Consider the following 16987-nt stretch of genomic DNA (forward strand, 5'->3'; position numbering starts at 1 on the left):
CTGCCTGCACAAGGGCAGAATCCTTGCTTAACTCAGTTCTATATTCCTCCCATAGTAATTGCACAATAAAGACTTGTGAATAAATAAATGGATGAATGGAATGAATTCATTTTATTTCCCAAGGAGATGGTGAGTTCCATGAGGGCAGGGAGGGATGAGGCCTTTATCTCTATTAATCTGGGAAAGAGGACGTGAATATTTTGGAATCCCCCAAAGCTGGAGAGATCACCAAGCACAGTGGTCATAATTGCCCTACTGAAGATCTACAATGGACTGTGACTAACCTCTCGGAAATCATCAAATATTTGCTAATTATTGTGAGTAGCCAATTTCCCAATCTCTGTCCTGTGGCTATCTTTATTAAGAAAGTGTTTATAAATGGAACTTCCCTGCCCCTAGTCCCACCCCATTACTAAGGGTTAGATATAATCCATATGTCCTTTGTACTAGGGTGCTGCATGACCTATGTTAAATGCCTCCACATTTTGTCACCCCAGCAGTTCCAGGCTGAGTCATTTTCTAAATAAGCAACTTGTGGGTTTTGGTTTGACATCACATGTGGAAGATCATGAGTAATTTTTTAAGAACCAGAGTTATATTTGATCAGAATAAGGTATCTTGTGTATGTTAATCATGGCTTTAGGACAAGGGGTCAAAAAGCTCTCTAACCCTCTCCCACCCCTCCTTTCTCTGGGTCAGGGAGTAGAAAGACATGAAAGGTGGATATGGTATGAAGAATTTTTGGGTATATATATTGTTTTGTTGACTTACCACATTATGCAAAGTTTACTAAAATTATATATTATTGCCTCTGCTAAGATTAAATGAAAGTAGTACAGCAAAGCAGTTAAGGTGATGAATTCTGCAGCTCCCTTGCTTGGGTTCAGATTCCAGTTCCACCCCTTAGCAACTGGGTAACCTTGAGGAAGTTATTGAACTTGATATGCCTGGTTCCCTCATTTGTCAAATAATAATAGTACCTATCATGCAGGGTTGTGATCAGAAATAAATAAGTTGATAAATGTTAAGTGTTTAAAGAAGTGTCTGGAACGTAATATACAGGTATTTGTAACTAGTTCTTTGAATCCATCACAATGTTTAGCTAATAGTAAGTGCCCAACAAATGCTTTCTGACTAAATGAATGCATTTTATTAAAATATATTTAAAGGCAGGGGGATAGAAGTGATTGCAAATGTAGACTCTTGGTTGGAGACTGAAGAGACCTTAAAGATCAATTAGTTTAAGCAAATCACCTTCCCTTTTTGTTTGATTGGTTTGTTCCGATTATTTGTGTCCTGGTAGAAGGAGGATTATCACCAACCTGGCGCAACTCACCAGGAGGTTCTACTTTCTGTCTTTTAAGTATAAGAAGTAGGCATGGTTCAAGATCCTTGAACCCAGGAAACAAGGAGCTGAGGTAGTTAGAAAGAGGACCCTGGTCCCAGAGAAATTCACTCTCTGACCTCCTGGCAACTACTGCTTGTGAGAAGAGTTAGCAGGATTGTGGCATTTGGATGAGTATTTTGTTGAGTTAGTAGGATGGGTGTTATGTATAGGACAATTATTTAGATAAAATGTTAATATATTGATTTATTTTTATCAGTGCAGATGTACTACTTTCTTCACAGCATTTGTGGTCTCTGGGAATGTACTCTTGAGTACTGGAGAGTCATGAAGAAGTCGGGATTGAAATCCCTTGAAGACCACCCTCGATTGCAGGATCCTTCACGATGCTGGAGGCCAGGCTTGTGGGACCCCCATTCACCAGAACAGTTCAGTCCAGGGCCCTTGCACCAAAACAGGGCTTTGGTTGAGGTGCTGGGTGCACCAGACAAGTAGGTCTAACTTGGCTGCTAGTGGAACAAGGGTACTATGTTTGTTAGGAAAGCTAGAATTAAATACAGTAGGTAGAAATGCTGAGTTGCTAAAGAAAGCCCAGCTATCCCAGAAGAGAGAAATTCACAAGGGGGGTACCAAGAGGCCCGGAATAAATGGCAACTAAAGCAGAGACATACTCTCAACTACTTGCAAACACGGGTATACACCTACAACCACGCTCATACATAAACACATTTACACACATACCAACACGTCTTCACCTTCATATACTTTTCACATCCCTACATTTGCAAACACACACATTCCTCACATACCTTCTCTCAGTCAAGGGTGGCCTAGAGGAGACCTCATAGTTGATTCAAATGCTGGTTAATGTTACTAATTTTATTACACCAAAGGTCTTAACATTTATTTGGAGATGAACACAAAAGTTGGCATACTACTATTACAGGGTCATGCATACTCCTTACTGCAGCAAACAGATAAGGACTGCTCTCTAGAGGAAGGAAAAATGGAGATTTTGCAGATTCTTATACTCCCAAATATCAGCAGACCCAAACTGCTTCACCACAACTGCAGTCTAGGAATCTTGTGGGTTGGACAGGTGTGTTTCAAACAGTTAAACAGGTGTAAAAAAGGATCCATGTGTAGGTAAGTTCCTAAAACTCAGAGTCACGAGTACTTTCGGTTAAGTATATATTTCCCAAACATGTCGCACTGACTAAAGATGTGGAGGGGCATGCTTAGCACTGCATCTGAGCCAGGTTAAGCTACCAGGAGTTAAGGTCACCCTGGTTTCACAGGGGAGAATAAGACATGACGGCGCTGTCACAATAAGGCCACTAAACTCACAGCTAATGAGGACCTCAGAAAGAAGCTTTCATGACTACAGGAAAGCAGCGCTTTCTTCCCTGATGTCAGGTGCCCCCTGTTAGTTAGGCACCTGCCCTGAGACCGGCACGTGGTCCTTTCTGAGCTGCACAACATCACTTAGCACAACAGGGCAGAGGAAGGGGCCACACAAGTCAAGGTCATGGGACATCACCACTGAGCGTGACTGACTGCTGGTCAACGTCTTAGGTGCCTTTCCCGGTCAGGCCGGGTGCCCCGTGTGTCTGAAGAGCTAATCTGAAAAGAGGCTGGCAAAGGACTTCCTCAAGCTCCGGATGGTCTCCGCTTTGGCTTCATCCTCATTGGTTGAAGACCGGAAGAAGGAGGACTCAGAGAAGCTGAAGGCATTTGTCAGGGACTGCGACTTGCTTGAAGATAAAAACCAGAAAGAACATGAGAGGGTGGTGTTCCCAGCCAGGCAGGGAAGGACGGTGACATGGGGATACACAACCATTCCCACCCCAGGGAGACCAGGGTGATCAAGGAGAAAGGTGGCAGCCAGAAGGGGCAGTGCTGCTAGGACACCAGGAGGCCCCTAAACTTTTCCTAACCTTGAGTGCTGCTAAAACAGGGAAGAATGGGGGCAGTGTGGGAATGAGGGAGAAGGGGAAAAAAAGAGAAGGAAAAAAGGGAGAATGGAGAGAAGAAGGGTGACTCAGAGTTATTTCTTTTCTTTTCTTTTTTAATTTCCTGCTAAATCTTAGAGGCCTCAACCTGGTAAATACTGATCTAGGAATCACACATCCTTCCCCTCTGATGAAATGTAGCAACCAGGGGCCTTGACAGTTTCCACCAACTGTCGAGCAGTGGAACCTGGATCAGAACAAGTCTCGGTTCTCCCACTTCCTCATTTTTGACTTTAGAATAAGCCACGTTACTCTCTGGGGCTTAACTCATCTGTAAAATATAGATGTTCAATGAAATGACTGCTAGGTCCTGTCTGTCTCTAATTCCAAAAGAACCTTTCGGCTTGCCCCAAACTCTAGTGCCTAAGCATCCCTGTTCTTAAAATGGACGTGAACTCTCCAGCAACTTTCCTTAGAGGAACCCTAATGTGAGGTCTACGGAGTTCAGGGTGTCCAGGGGCAAAATATGTACATATCAATCTGATATAAATTGATTAGGTAGTTTTCTAATTTAAAAATACAAATCACACACATTTTAGGGATTTACTTTTTCCTTGTAGAGCCTAGGGAATCAGAGAGGAAACATGGTGAAGGCAAGAAGGTAGTGGGAAGACACAGCGTAGCATTCTAGAAGACAACAGGAGATCAGGATTCTCCAGTTGCCCATCTTGTCTCTTGACTCCCACTCTGTCTTTTTCCTGCTGGCTTCTGGCTCCAGAATTTTTCTCCTGGTGGCTTGGTACTCCCAGGCCTTCCCTAAATGCTGGATGCAACCCAGGAAACTCCCTTCAACAGGACTGCAAATGGTTTCTCTTCTCCCGTAAGCCTGTGGCAGAAGCCCTGCCTTTCATTAGGGCTGGGATGAGCCCAAACATGCTGGCTGGGAGTGGGGGCTCCTCTGCATTCACAGGCAGAGGGCAGAGGGCACAAGCCTCGGCCCAGAGGGGGTGACAGCCAAAGATCTGTCCACAGATGGGGGCCAGAGTCACAGAATGAGAAGGAAGGAGAGATTAAGAAGTCATCACGCAGAAAACAACCGGGTTGAAGGGAGATTATGGGGCAGTTGATATGAGAAATGTGCCCTTGGCTTGGGAAGCGGGAGGGTGATGCCTCTCCTGACAAACAGGACGGGAAAACCCAAAGAAAGCAATAATCTGGAGACGGAGCCCTTAGCCTAGCTTTGCCACTAACCAGTTGTGTGGCTTTGAAAAGGAAAATTAATCGAATCTCTCTTGCTGTTTCCTTGTCTGTGCCATGAGTAGATCATCTCTGGTTTATTTGAGCTCCAAAAACTATAAATCCCTTTTTCCTGCTCCCTGAAGACTTCACTGATTGCACATTACCTCACTCTGAGGAGCTCTGATGGGACTGTAATGAGAGAGGCCTGTTGGGGAACACTGAAACCAGTTCAGAAGCATCTCAGGTTCTTGAGGGAGAGGGTGGGAAACCCAAGTGCTGGCTCTACCCAAACACAGCTATCTGCTTTCCAGGGAGGCCTCGGGTCTTCCCTCTGAGACAGAACAGTGTGATGGGGCTTCTAGGGTTACTGCTGGGAGCTAGAGAACCTATGAGGATGGAGTTCTTCAGGGTCTTGGGCCCTCCTCTGAGGACCACACCAGAGACTGACCTCCTTCTGACAGAGCTGAAGGTAAAAAGTTGAAACAGATTTAACTACTTCTCCCTTTTCCTTCTGGGCAGGCTTGATGATTGGACACCCTAAACTGTGAGTCAGACGCAGTAAAGATCTATCTATCTATCTACCTATCTACCTATCTGTCTGTCTATCTATCTATCTATCTGTCTGTCTGTCTATCTGTCTGTCTATCTATCTATCTATCTATCTATCTATCTATCTATCTATCTATCTATCTATCTATCTATCTATCTATCTATCTATCTATCATCTATCTATCTACTATTTATCTATTTTTCTAATGAGAGAAAGAGAAGAGAGAGGGAGAGAGAAGAAATGGAAAAAGAGTGGGAGGCAGGGTTAAAAGTAACAACCACTACCACAAAAACACCCTAAATTGTTTTCTTAGGGAAGCTGGTATAAGAATAAGATGGGCAGTAACTCTGCTTCACTGCCACTCCCTGGGAAGAAAGGGGAGGGTCTGAGCTTCTAGGTTTTCACTTCCCTCTTTCCTACTCTCTCCAATCAACCCAGACTGTGCTTACCCTTTCCCCCTCCAAAGGAACACCACCACAGAGTATCTGTAGGAGGACTGACTGGAGGTGCTTTCTAGCAGCTCTGGAGCCCAGAGCCTGTGAGGAGGGGCAGGAAGAGGGGGAGGGGAAGGAGCTGCTGAGTTGTCTCTTACTTGAGCTGTGGGTGAGGCTGGGGCTTCTGTGGTGGAGCAGCCGGGGGTGGCTGGGCCTCTGCCAGGGAGCTGCTGCTGGAGGGTGCATCTCCGTGGGTGGTGGGGCCGCCCGGCCGTGGAGGAGTTGAGGAGGAGGAAGAAGAGGAGGAGGAGGAAGAGGAGGAAGGTGGCAGTGATGGTCCAGGGGGGAGCCGGCGTGGAGGCAGCACCTTGCCTGGGGGTTGCATTCCTTGGGGTTGCCCAGGGCCCCCTAGGTTCAGTACAAGAAAAACTTCATAATTTAACCATATTAAAGGGTATCCTTATTAGAATCTATGTCTCAAAGGGTGTGGTTAGTTATTTATCAAAAGGATAAACTATTACAAGAAGCAACCCGAGGCTCTGAAGAGCTCCAAGAGGAGTCCCTCAATCCCCCCGTACACTGCTGCTATGTGCTTGTCCTCAGAGATTCAGCAACTCAGTCTCTGCAGAAGTCAGAAGCACAGAGATGAAACCATGGGGTAAGCAGGCCCCAATCAGAGGCGAGCTCTCCCACAAATGCCCCCTCACACTGCGGGCTGGCCACATTCCTCTTCCCCAGGGGATCCTCAGCTACAGGCCACTCTGCTCTGGGGCCTAGGGAAGACCTAAATTTCACATAGCAGAAGCAGTACAGGATGGTGGAAAGAGCACTGGATCTGAAATCCAAAAACCTAAGAAATAGTCTAGCAAGTCATCAGACTTCTCTGGTCTGGTCCTTGGTTTCCCCAAGAACAAAACCATGAAAAAGTATATCCTAGCCTTAGTTATCTCACAAGACTGTAGTATGTTTCTAGGATAATAATGGACGAGAGAGTTCTTGTAAAAGAACGAGGTGTTTCACAGTCATAGGTGATCACTGACTGAGTGTATCTGTTTGCTGCTGGCCTCCATCTAGTCCAGGTCTGCATTAATTTGTTACATTCCACATGGCCACCAGTGCTTTGTTTCAGCATGAACCTCAAGCCCCATGACCAAGATGAGTCCTTTCTTCCCAGGACCATCCTCAGGAGTTCATCATGATGTACCTCTCAGGTAAATGTGGTGAAATCCTCCATTATTTCCAATCCCATTCTCCCCTGGGGATTTGGTAAGAATTATATGCAAAGGAGAGTTCCAAAAAGGATATACCTTTCTCCCAGCATAAGACAGAAAACCATCAGGCAGCCCATAGAGAACAAGGCCATCCTTCCTCTGGGATAGGTAAGCAGTAAGTATAGTACCAGAGTGCTATGATTTGCTCAGAAGTCAAAAGACATCCCCATTTGTACACATTGACTAATGAGAGAGATGCACAATTGCCCTGGGAGATTCAATTTCTCAGCCTCAATTCCACATCATAGATCTATTAGAAGGAGAGGGTTCACAGAAACTCAATAGCAGAGGATAGGGATTTAACTTAGTTTTCTGGAAATACCAGAACTCTTACACCCTCAATTGATGCAGAATTGTCTGTCTGTGCTACAACAGCATGATTGTCAGCCCATTTACCCACTACATGGCATCAGCTCCCCTTTATCATCATCAATGACCAATCAATGTCATGGTCAGTTACATTTAAAAATGAGAGAAAAGTAGTAAGTTAAGTAAGCAAAACCATAAACATAATTTAGTATGCCTAAGAGGTTCCAAGTTCAAATCAGAGTAGTGAAGATGGTTCTTGATAGATTAGCAGGTTATTTCACGTTAACTGGTTTTTGCCTTTCCAAAGTCTGACATCATTTGTATTAGCACTTTCTTGTAAAGTAATGCAGGTTGATAGCTTGGCCTCTTGTACCAGAAACCTGAGTGCTCTTCTATTTGTACAGGGAGACTTGTATAGCCAAAAACTTTACAACTTAACACTGAAGACAGATATAACTTTTCCTTTATTGCACGTTAAGCTGTACAAGAGAGTCACAAAAGAGAGGTACTTCAATCACACTTCCAGCATTGGCTGAGGTTCTCCCAGCTGGATCAGTACAAAAAAGGGGGACAACATCAGAAAATAAATAGGTACAAAAACACCTGAACAGCAATCCTAGACTGTGACATGGATGTCCCCCAGGCCACAGAATTGTCCCTTAGCATGCTGCCTGAGGGTACGTGGCAGTCAGGTTACACTGCCTGCTTGTGGTTTGGCAGTGGGAGCCATGATCAGTTTCTCCACTACCTGAGAAGTCTTGCCTGACACCCCTTTGCAACCTGACTGAATTCGAATGGCAACTTCATACTTGTGGCTCATGGATATCACATGAAAAGCACCTAGATGTTCATATTGATAACATGCAGAAAAGCAACACCACTGTCAGTTCACCATTACCGCTTAGACAAAAATAAATAAAAATTAAAAATATTCCTGCATTCTGGGAAATGTTGCTTTATTCCTTTCTATCATTTCATCAGATTGGGAGGTATTTAAGAACCTGAATCTTATGCAACCCACCTGGAAGTGTATATATGCATATATGTATATATTTACAACAGATCAACAACTAGCATCATCATCTGAGGGAGGGATCACACGAGAACATTCACACTCAATGCATTTCTCTGTGGCCTCGGACTTTGCCAGCAACAAAAGGAGAACACAGGGCACATGCCCCTTGACTCGTAAATTGTGTTATATAACACCAACACCAATTACTCCTCAGACATGGCAATCCAGAACAGTGACACGTCAGTACAGAGGTGAGAGGGAATGTAAGAGTAGAACCAGAAGCACTTCTTCTAAAAGGCAAACTGCTGGCATGAACTCCACAGACCGTCTTCTAGAGGAGGCCATTTGCTGCCTGTTCCCAGCCTAGCCAGGAGATGGCGAGATGAGGCACAGAACCCAAGGCCTGGCTTTCCTTAACTGTCTTATCACCTGCCCAGAGGTTGGTTGCTTGTTGGAGTAAAGAGGACACACCCGTGACGGTTCTTCCAGAGCCATGGCTATGGGGCCTCCACCCATAACACACACAAGCTAAAACCTAGTCGGTTCTTCCCAGGAGAGATAAAGGCTTCATTCTCGACTCCAGAGGGCTTTAGTAATGGCTGAGGACAGTGGGACTCCACCTCAGAGTTGCACAGGCAATGTACCCACTTGAATGAAATGGAATATTTTGGATTTGGTCTTGAGTTATGATGCCTCAGGAGAGGTCAACAGCAGAATGATCTGATTCTTCCCACATTTTCAGTCTAGGACCAGCATTGCTAAGGAACCATCTCTCTATACAGGTAAAACTTTGGAGAATACAAAGCAGCCTCAGTTCCACAGAAGCATACATATGGCCAATTCAGAAACAGCAACAAAGAAACAACTTGGGGGGACTGGGATCAATACACAGAAAATATTCACAAGTTCACTTTGATATTGCACTTCAGCGGCCCCATTAAAAAAAAAGTCTCATAGCTAATTAGTTAATAATAAAATCAAAGGTGAAAATACAGAACACATTCCTGATAACAGTTTGTTCGTTATATTTCATGTCATCACTAAAAATACAAGAGCTCTACAAGCACAGCCAGCCTATTCACATATACTCAAACTGCACCGTACTTTAGCAAATGGAGAAAAAGGTGGATGCCTTCAAATTCAATGGATGGAGCTATGGAATTTAGACCCTGAAAATCTCTTAAACGTCTATTCACCCTAGTCATGCAGAAAGGAAGCAAAGAGCACAGTTCATTAAAGATCCCAAGCACACTCATGGCTGCAAGCAGTGGGGTTGGTGGGTGGGGCTAATCTGCGCCTGAGGAGAGGGAGAGGGGAGTTGGGTTTTATTTTTGTGCCCCTTACTTCTCCCCTGTCCAACCCCCTACTTCTATTTCACCCCACATTATGTAATAATTTAAAAAATACGATCAACCCATTCAGAAGATAGACTTGGGAGAGGCACGATTCTTTTGTACACTGTTGACAAACAGCCCTGGAATCATGAGTTATACAGAGAAACGTAAGTGAGCACTACAAGCACGAACAGGAACAGGTAAACAACCAGACAGAGGGAGCTGACACTGCATAGGAAAAACACAGTCCAGTCAGCACTGAAAGAACGCAGAAACGGCACCAATGGGAGGGTCTGTGGCTCCCCTCCCCGCCTTCCTTGCTTTTTTTTTTTCCTTTTCTTTCTTTCTTTTTGTTTGTTTTTGGCTTAAAATTTCTGCTTTGAAAAATTAACTACCAGTGACTTTAAGAAGCTTGGACTTGTTTTGGCCCTACTGCAATGCCATTACAGTCGAGAATATACTGTAAACAACCTTGGGGGGGTGGCCGCTGAGGAGGGGTCTTGCTGGTGTCCGGATCCTTAAGTGTCCCGCTCTGGAAGACAAAAAGGCAAGAGAGATAACAAATAATAATAATAAAATTCAAAACGAATTCCAAAAAGAGCTCCTGTGGCTCTGTGGTGTGGCTGCAGTGGGATCCAGTGAGATCTGGCTCATGCACTCTATGGAGCCAAAAACGCCAAAGAGGCTCTCAGCCTCTGGGGTGTTGTTCGGGGCTTGGACTCACTCTGATATGGAGTGTCTGAGACCTCCTTAAGCTCTTTTTTCATTTAACTCCCTTTTAGACTTGTTCTTTCTAGGAGGTTTGAGTCCTGACACCATTTGGCTTCTTCTCTGGTGCCTGCCTGCTGCTGCACTCCCACTTGTACTTACAGGGGTAGGCTCCTGAAGGAAAGGGAGGGTCAACACCAAACTCCAGAGACTGGGTTGGGAGGTAGGTGACTCCAGGGGCAGGAAAGACAGGGCTGGCTTGCTTCTCATCTAGAGTTAACTCCAGGATGGGATCAATGCTGGGGCTGACTCAGAGGTCAGATCCCTCTCTTTGGGCTGGGCTGGAACTCCCATGGGAGGAGCCTGAGAGGGGGTGGGGGCAGCCATTCATTTCCCAGCACCAGCCTTACCCAGAGGGAAGGAGTAAGATATTAATGTAAAAGTGCTCTAGGCCAAGCTGTTTTCCCCTGCAAACAGCATAATTAAATTTTACCCAACAATGGGGCTCCAAGCCCATGCCTTCTCTCCTTCCAGCTTTGATTCTGATTATGCCCTGACAGGATCAAAGACTCATGTGACTTCAGTTTATCTAACATTTTTATAAAGGCAGTGAGCACTTGAAGTTTGAATTAGGCACAGGAGAAATGCCCTAAAAACCTAAGGGCTGCCAAGTGGGCTGATGGTGATGTCAAAAAGAAGCCTGCAAAATGGGCTGTGTCTTCAGCATTCTCCCACTTCCTCTTTCAGTGTTCCTTTCTCCTTGTGACAGGACCCCCAGTCCTACCCCCACGTTGAAGCTGTTCCTCATTTTTTTCCCCCAGGGGCCCTCAGATTCTGGTCATCTATCTCCTCTCCCGCTGATTAAGGCCAGTTTTCAGCTTCACTACCAGAGAAGAAGTGTCATTTTCCCAGTGCCACTGTCTTTTAATATCAGAACTGCCTAAAACCAGTCTGCTATAGAATTTCAGACAGCAATAGCCAGGGAACCTTTGGAAGGTCCTTAGAGCCACCACACCAAAGACTGCCCATTCTACCTAAAATCCCCAACCTCTCACAAATCACAAATTCCTCTCTTCCAAGTACTCTTGGGACCCAGGAGGCTTAGGAATACCCACCCCCAAAAAACCATCTGGAGACCATTCTGTCCAGTCATCAAGACCCATCTGTTTTTCTCACTTAGTATCTTCGATTCATCTTCTCTTGGACAACCCAGGTCAGATCTTTATCATTTTTTTGCTTAGACTACTATAATAGTCTCCTAATCCTTCAGTCTTGTCTCTCTCCAATCTAACTTCTCCATGGCTACCTATTATCCTCCTAAACTCCTTCCCTAACTGCTACTCTACTGCTCTGAATAATTTACAGCTAACACTTAACTGAGTGCTTACCATGTACCTGGTAACATGATGGGCACTTCTATGCAGTATCTCCCTTAATCTCACAACAGCTCCAAGGGTAGAAACAATTATTCTCAGCATCCCTAATGTATAGATAAGGAAACTGAGGCCCAAAGAAGCTTGGTAATTAGCCCAAGGTCATTCAGTAGAGGCTAATGCAGCTGGGTGGGGAACCAGTCTGTGTGGCTCTCCCAATTTTTCCCCATTGTCTACAGGTGGCGTTAACATCAGACTGGCATTGGAAATGTGCTTCAGCTTGGCCACAATCGGCCTTTCTAGCCTTGTCTGTCTACTATGTCTTAAACACAACTTCTTCTACTGGACCTGGCTGCTCATTGTTTATTTTCCAGTCAAGGCCAAACCACTGTTTGTTTAGGCTGAGTCCCCTCCCTTCTCTCCTTTCTTAGCAATCCCATCCAACACATCCTGGAGCCTAAATCAAGTTGCACTCCATCCCTGAAATCTTCCCTTCTGAGGGCCCCTTTTGACAGTGATCTCCTCTCTGAAATCTTGTCATAGCACTTAAGAGACTCATATACCAAAGGGGTCATTTGCAGTGCTGTCTTGTCATCCTGTGGAATTAATGAGGCTCCTGAGAAGACTGCCAGGAGCAGTCCGCCTCTGGCAGACCGCATCTCCATCTTCTCATGGATTTCCAACAGTACAGTGCACACCACTGTTATTCAACATTGTGCTAGAAGTTCTTGCAAGAACAGTTAGGCAAGAAAAAGAAATAAAAGACTTTCAAATTGGAAAGGAGAAATAAAACTTTCACTATTTGCAGATGACATGATCCTATATATAGAAAGTCCAGAAAATTACCAGCGCTAATAAACGAGTTCAGCAAAGTGTTGAGATACATGATCATCATGCACAAATCATTATACACTAGTGATGAGCAAGCTGAGAAGGAAATCAAGAAAACAATTCCATTTATAATAGCAACTAAATTAATAAAATATCTAGGAATAAATTTAAGCGAGGATGAAAAGGAGCTGTACAATAAGCTACAAAACATTGCTTAAAGAAAAGACCTAAATAAATAGAAGGATATTTCATGTTCATAGATCAGAAGACTAAATATTGTTAAGATGTCAATTCTACCCAAATTGATTTACAGATTCAGCATAATTGCAATAAAAATTTCAACAGCTTACTTTGCAGAATTGGAAAGATAAATGATCAACTTCACTTGTAAGTGTAAGGGACCCCTAATTGCCAAAAACATCTTGAAAAAGACAAATGAAGTTGGAGGACTCACACTTCTTTAAAGCATATTACAAAAACCACAGTGGTCAAAACAGCAAGATACTGGCATAAAGTTAGATGGAATTAAATTGAGAGTACAGAAATAGAACTACACATTTATGGCCAATAGATATTTAACAAAACTTTCAAGTTTACTCAATTGGGAAAGAAGAATGTCTTCAACAAGTGTATTGGGAGAACTGGATATCTATATCCAAAAGAATGAAAGGGGACCCCTATCTCAAATCTTATTCAAAAGTTAACTCAAAATTTATCAAAGACCTAAATATAAAAACCAGAACCATAAAACTCCTGGAAGAAAAGGTAGGGGAGCATTACCTGTGGTAGGCAATTGTTCCTTAGATTTCACACCCAAAGCACAAACAACAAAAGTAAAGATAGATAAATGGAAGCTCTATAAAATTCAATACTTTTGGCTCATCAAAGGACTTTGTCAAAAAGGTGAAAAGGCAGTCTACTCAAGGGGAGAAAATATTTGGAAACCACATATGTGATGTCCAGAATATATAAAGAAATCCTACAACTCAACAATAAAAAGATAAACAACCCAATTTAAAAATGGGCAAAAGACTTGAATACCTATTTCTCCAAAGAGGAAATACAAATGCCTAAATTTGTACATGAGAAGATGCTCAACATCATTAGCTATTGGGGAAATGCAAATTAAAATCACAATAAGGTATCATTTCACACCCACTAGAATGGCCACTATCAAAAAAAACAAAAACTAATCAAGGGTTGACACGCCATCTAGTAGGCACCCTCCCCTCCTGATGTCACTATTCCTTTAAAACACAGCTCGAAGAACAAATATCCGGAGCCATTTTCTCTTTCCTTTTGCTGGCTTCCCATCTGTTTTCTGTCTTTTGCTCTCCTACCTATCTTTTTTCCTTGCTTTCTTATCCCAATAAACTGTTAGGCTTTGAAAAACAAAAACAAAAACTCTGCCAATCCTAAAGAATATCTAGGGCATAAGATTCTACAAAGGTTCCATGCACTAGGGTAACTCTCCAAAACCTACAACCTCCATATGGGTCCCTGGATCAGATAAAGTCCTGAAATGCAGAGGGGGTCAGCCCTTCCAGAACATCAACTAGTTCTATCCCCTATCCCTTATTACTGACAGCCCCTTCCAACAAGAAAAAGTTAGAATGGGCATAGCCCACATACCCCTAAAGAGTGGGAGAAAGATCAAAGGTGATGGTGGATTTATACAGAGAAGTTTGGGTTTAACAAATGAGTATAAGTACTGAATCATTATACTGATATTTCTTTTAGCCGCCAGTACCTTAGAGCAGCTAGAAATAAAAACCTAAAATTGTTTTTAACCCATAACAAATTCTGAAATCTGTTCTACAACTAAGTGATGTGATGTACTTTGAAATTTATTGCTTTTTTATATGTTATTTAAAGAGAAGGAAGAGTATAATAGAGCAGATACGATTTAACAAATGAATATGACTGCTGAATTATTATATTGATATTTCTGTTGGTTTCTAGTGTCTTGGAGAAGCTAGAGGGAAAAAACAAAAAATCATGGAACTGCAACTCCTACCAAACTTGAAAATCTGTTCATAACTACTTGTTAAAATGTACTTGGAATTTTAAGGACGTCCAAGTCAATAGGCCATGCCCTTAATCCTGAGGCCTACTCTTGTGAAGCTTATGTAGGTAGTGGAGAAGCTTAGACTACCTATAGGCATGCCTAAGAGTTACTTCTGGAGGACCTCTTCTGTTGCTCAGATGTGGCCTCACTCTCTCTACGCCCAACTCTGCAGGTGAAATCATTGCCCTTCCCCCACGTGGGACATGACATCCAGGGGTGAAAGTCTCCCTGGTGACATGGGAGAGGACTCCCAGGGATGAATCTGGTCCTGGCACCGTGGGATCAACAATTACATCCTGAACAAAAAGGGGGAAAAGAAGTGTAACCGATAAAGCATCAGTGGCAGAGAGAGTTCAAATAGAGTTGAAAGGCTACTCTGGAGGTTGCTCTCATGCAAGCTTCAGATAGACCTTGCTACCTATCGTAACTTGCCAACCCCCAACCAGGCCCATTCCAGCCAATTCTAAAGAACACCTAGGGCAATATATAAGATTCTACACGAGTTCCATGCACTAGAGTAACTTTCCAGAAACCTACAACCTCCAAATGGGTTCCTGGTTCAGATAAGTCCTGAAACCTAGAGGGCCCAGCCTCTCGAGACCATCATCTCCCTACCCCATATTCGTGATAGACCCTTCCAATATGAAAAAGTTAGAATGGCCATAGCCCAAACACCGCCTAAAGAGAGGTATGGAAAGATCAAAGGTGATGGTGGAGTTATACAGTGAAGATAGGATTTAACAAATGAATATGAATGCTGAATCATTAAATTGATATCTCTTTTAGTCTCCAAATTCTTAGAGCAGTTAGAAGTAAAAAACCAAAACTGTGGAATGGTAATCCATGTCAAACTCTGAAATATGTTCTACAACTAATTATGGTGCCGTGCTTTGAAATTTATTGCTTTTTTGTATATATGTTATTTTTCACAAAAAAAAGAAGGGAAAAAAGTCAATTGTGATGATAAAAAAACATTTAAGCTTTCTAGTCTCCTATATTTTGGAACAGCTAGAAGGAAAAATCTGAGAGGATCATACGGTAGCCCATGACAAACTCTGGGATCTATCCTGTAGCTATTTGTTGAAGAGTGCTTTGAATGCTATTGCTTTTTTATTTCTTTGCTTTGTATATTGTTACATTACACAATAAAAAAGCTTAAAAAGTGTACTTGGAAATTTATTGCTTTTTTGTATATGTGTTATATTTCACAAAAGAAATAAAAAAAAACAATTTTTTGTTGCAAGGGTAGTTCAGTGGTAGAATTCTTGCCTGCCAGCTGGGTTTTATTCCTGGCCCATGCACTTCCAAAAAAACAAACAAACAAAACAAATAAAGAAAAACAAACAAGCAACAAAAATTCAACAAATGGTGCTGCAACGGGATACTTACATGGAGGAAGAGTGAAATGTGACCCTCGTCATACAGCATTAAAAAAAAAACTACAAGTGTTGGAGGGGATGTAGAGAAAGAAGAAAACACTCATTCACTGGTAATGGGAATGTAAAATGGTGCAGCTGCTGTGATGGTTCCTCAAGAAGCTAAGTATAGAATTGCTTTATGATCCATCAATTCTGCTACTAGATATATACCCAGTAGAACTGAAAGCAAGGACATGAACATACATTTGCACACTGATGTTCACAGCAGCATTATTAACAATTGCTGAAAGATGGGAACAACTCAAGTGTCTATCAACGATCAACGAATGAGCAAAATGTGGTATATACATACGATGTAATATCGTTCAGCAGTAAGAAGGAATGAGGTCCTGATGCATGTTCATCAACATGGATGAACCTGGAGGACATTATGTTGAGTGAAATAAGCCAGGTACAAAAGGGCAAATATTGTATGATCTCATTGATATGAACTAATTACAACAAGCAAAGTCATAGAATTGAAATCTAGAATATAGGTTACCAGGAGCTAGAATGGGGGTAGAGAATGGGCAGGTGATACTCAATTTATGTGGAATTTCTCTGTAGGATGATTGTAAATGTTTGGAAATGGATAGAGGTGATGGTAGCACATTACTGTGAATGTAATTAACAGCACTGAATTCTACGTATGAATGAGGATGAAAGGGAAGTTTAAGATTGTGTGTTACTAGAAGGAAAGCTAGGATAGAAGTGGGGCTGTATAACACAGTGGACCCTGTGGTGGGTGATGTCTGTGGTGAATAGAACACATTTAGGAATGTTCTTTTATGAACTATGACAAATGTACATCGCTACTAAAAGAAGTTAATAATAGGGGGTTGTACGGGGAAAAATATGCCTAATGCAAACGATGGGCTACAGTTAACAGTAATATTTTAATAATCTTTAAATATAAATAAATCTTTAGAGACAGAACTGTATCAGAGGTTGTGTAGAAGGATAGAGGGATTGAGAGGTGACTTCTAAGGGGTATGGAGTTTTTCTTTTTGGAGTAATGAAAATGTTCGAAAATTGATTGTGGTGATGAATGTACAACTCAGTGATTACACTTATAGTCACTGATTGTACACCTGGGATGGTGTGCCGGTTTGAAAAGATCAAGCACCCTAGAAAAGCCAT

The 16987-nt window shown here is 42.7% G+C and overlaps 1 protein-coding gene across 3 annotated transcripts in view; it reads right to left on the reverse strand.

Moving 5' to 3' along the window:
- Nucleotides 1-1609: 1609 nt before the first annotated feature.
- SYN2 (synapsin II) overlaps nt 1610-16987 on the reverse strand; it is a 228848-nt gene continuing 213470 nt past the window's right edge. For 2 of the 3 annotated variants that reach the window (XM_077116514.1, XM_077116516.1), the window contains exons 11-13: nt 9921-9981; nt 5679-5928; nt 1610-3099 (exon numbers count right to left, since the gene is read on the reverse strand). In XM_077116514.1, the coding sequence (XP_076972629.1) occupies nt 2964-3099; nt 5679-5928; nt 9921-9981 (447 nt within the window). In that variant the 3' untranslated portion in view covers nt 1610-2963. Of the gene's footprint in view, nt 3100-5678; nt 5929-6009; nt 7648-9920; nt 9982-16987 lie in introns of those variants that run through there. The other variant, XM_077116517.1, reaches the window with a different exon arrangement.

The sequence above is a fragment of the Tamandua tetradactyla genome, chromosome 9, assembly GCF_023851605.1.
Source record: "Tamandua tetradactyla isolate mTamTet1 chromosome 9, mTamTet1.pri, whole genome shotgun sequence".
Lineage (NCBI taxonomy): Eukaryota > Metazoa > Chordata > Mammalia > Pilosa > Myrmecophagidae > Tamandua > Tamandua tetradactyla.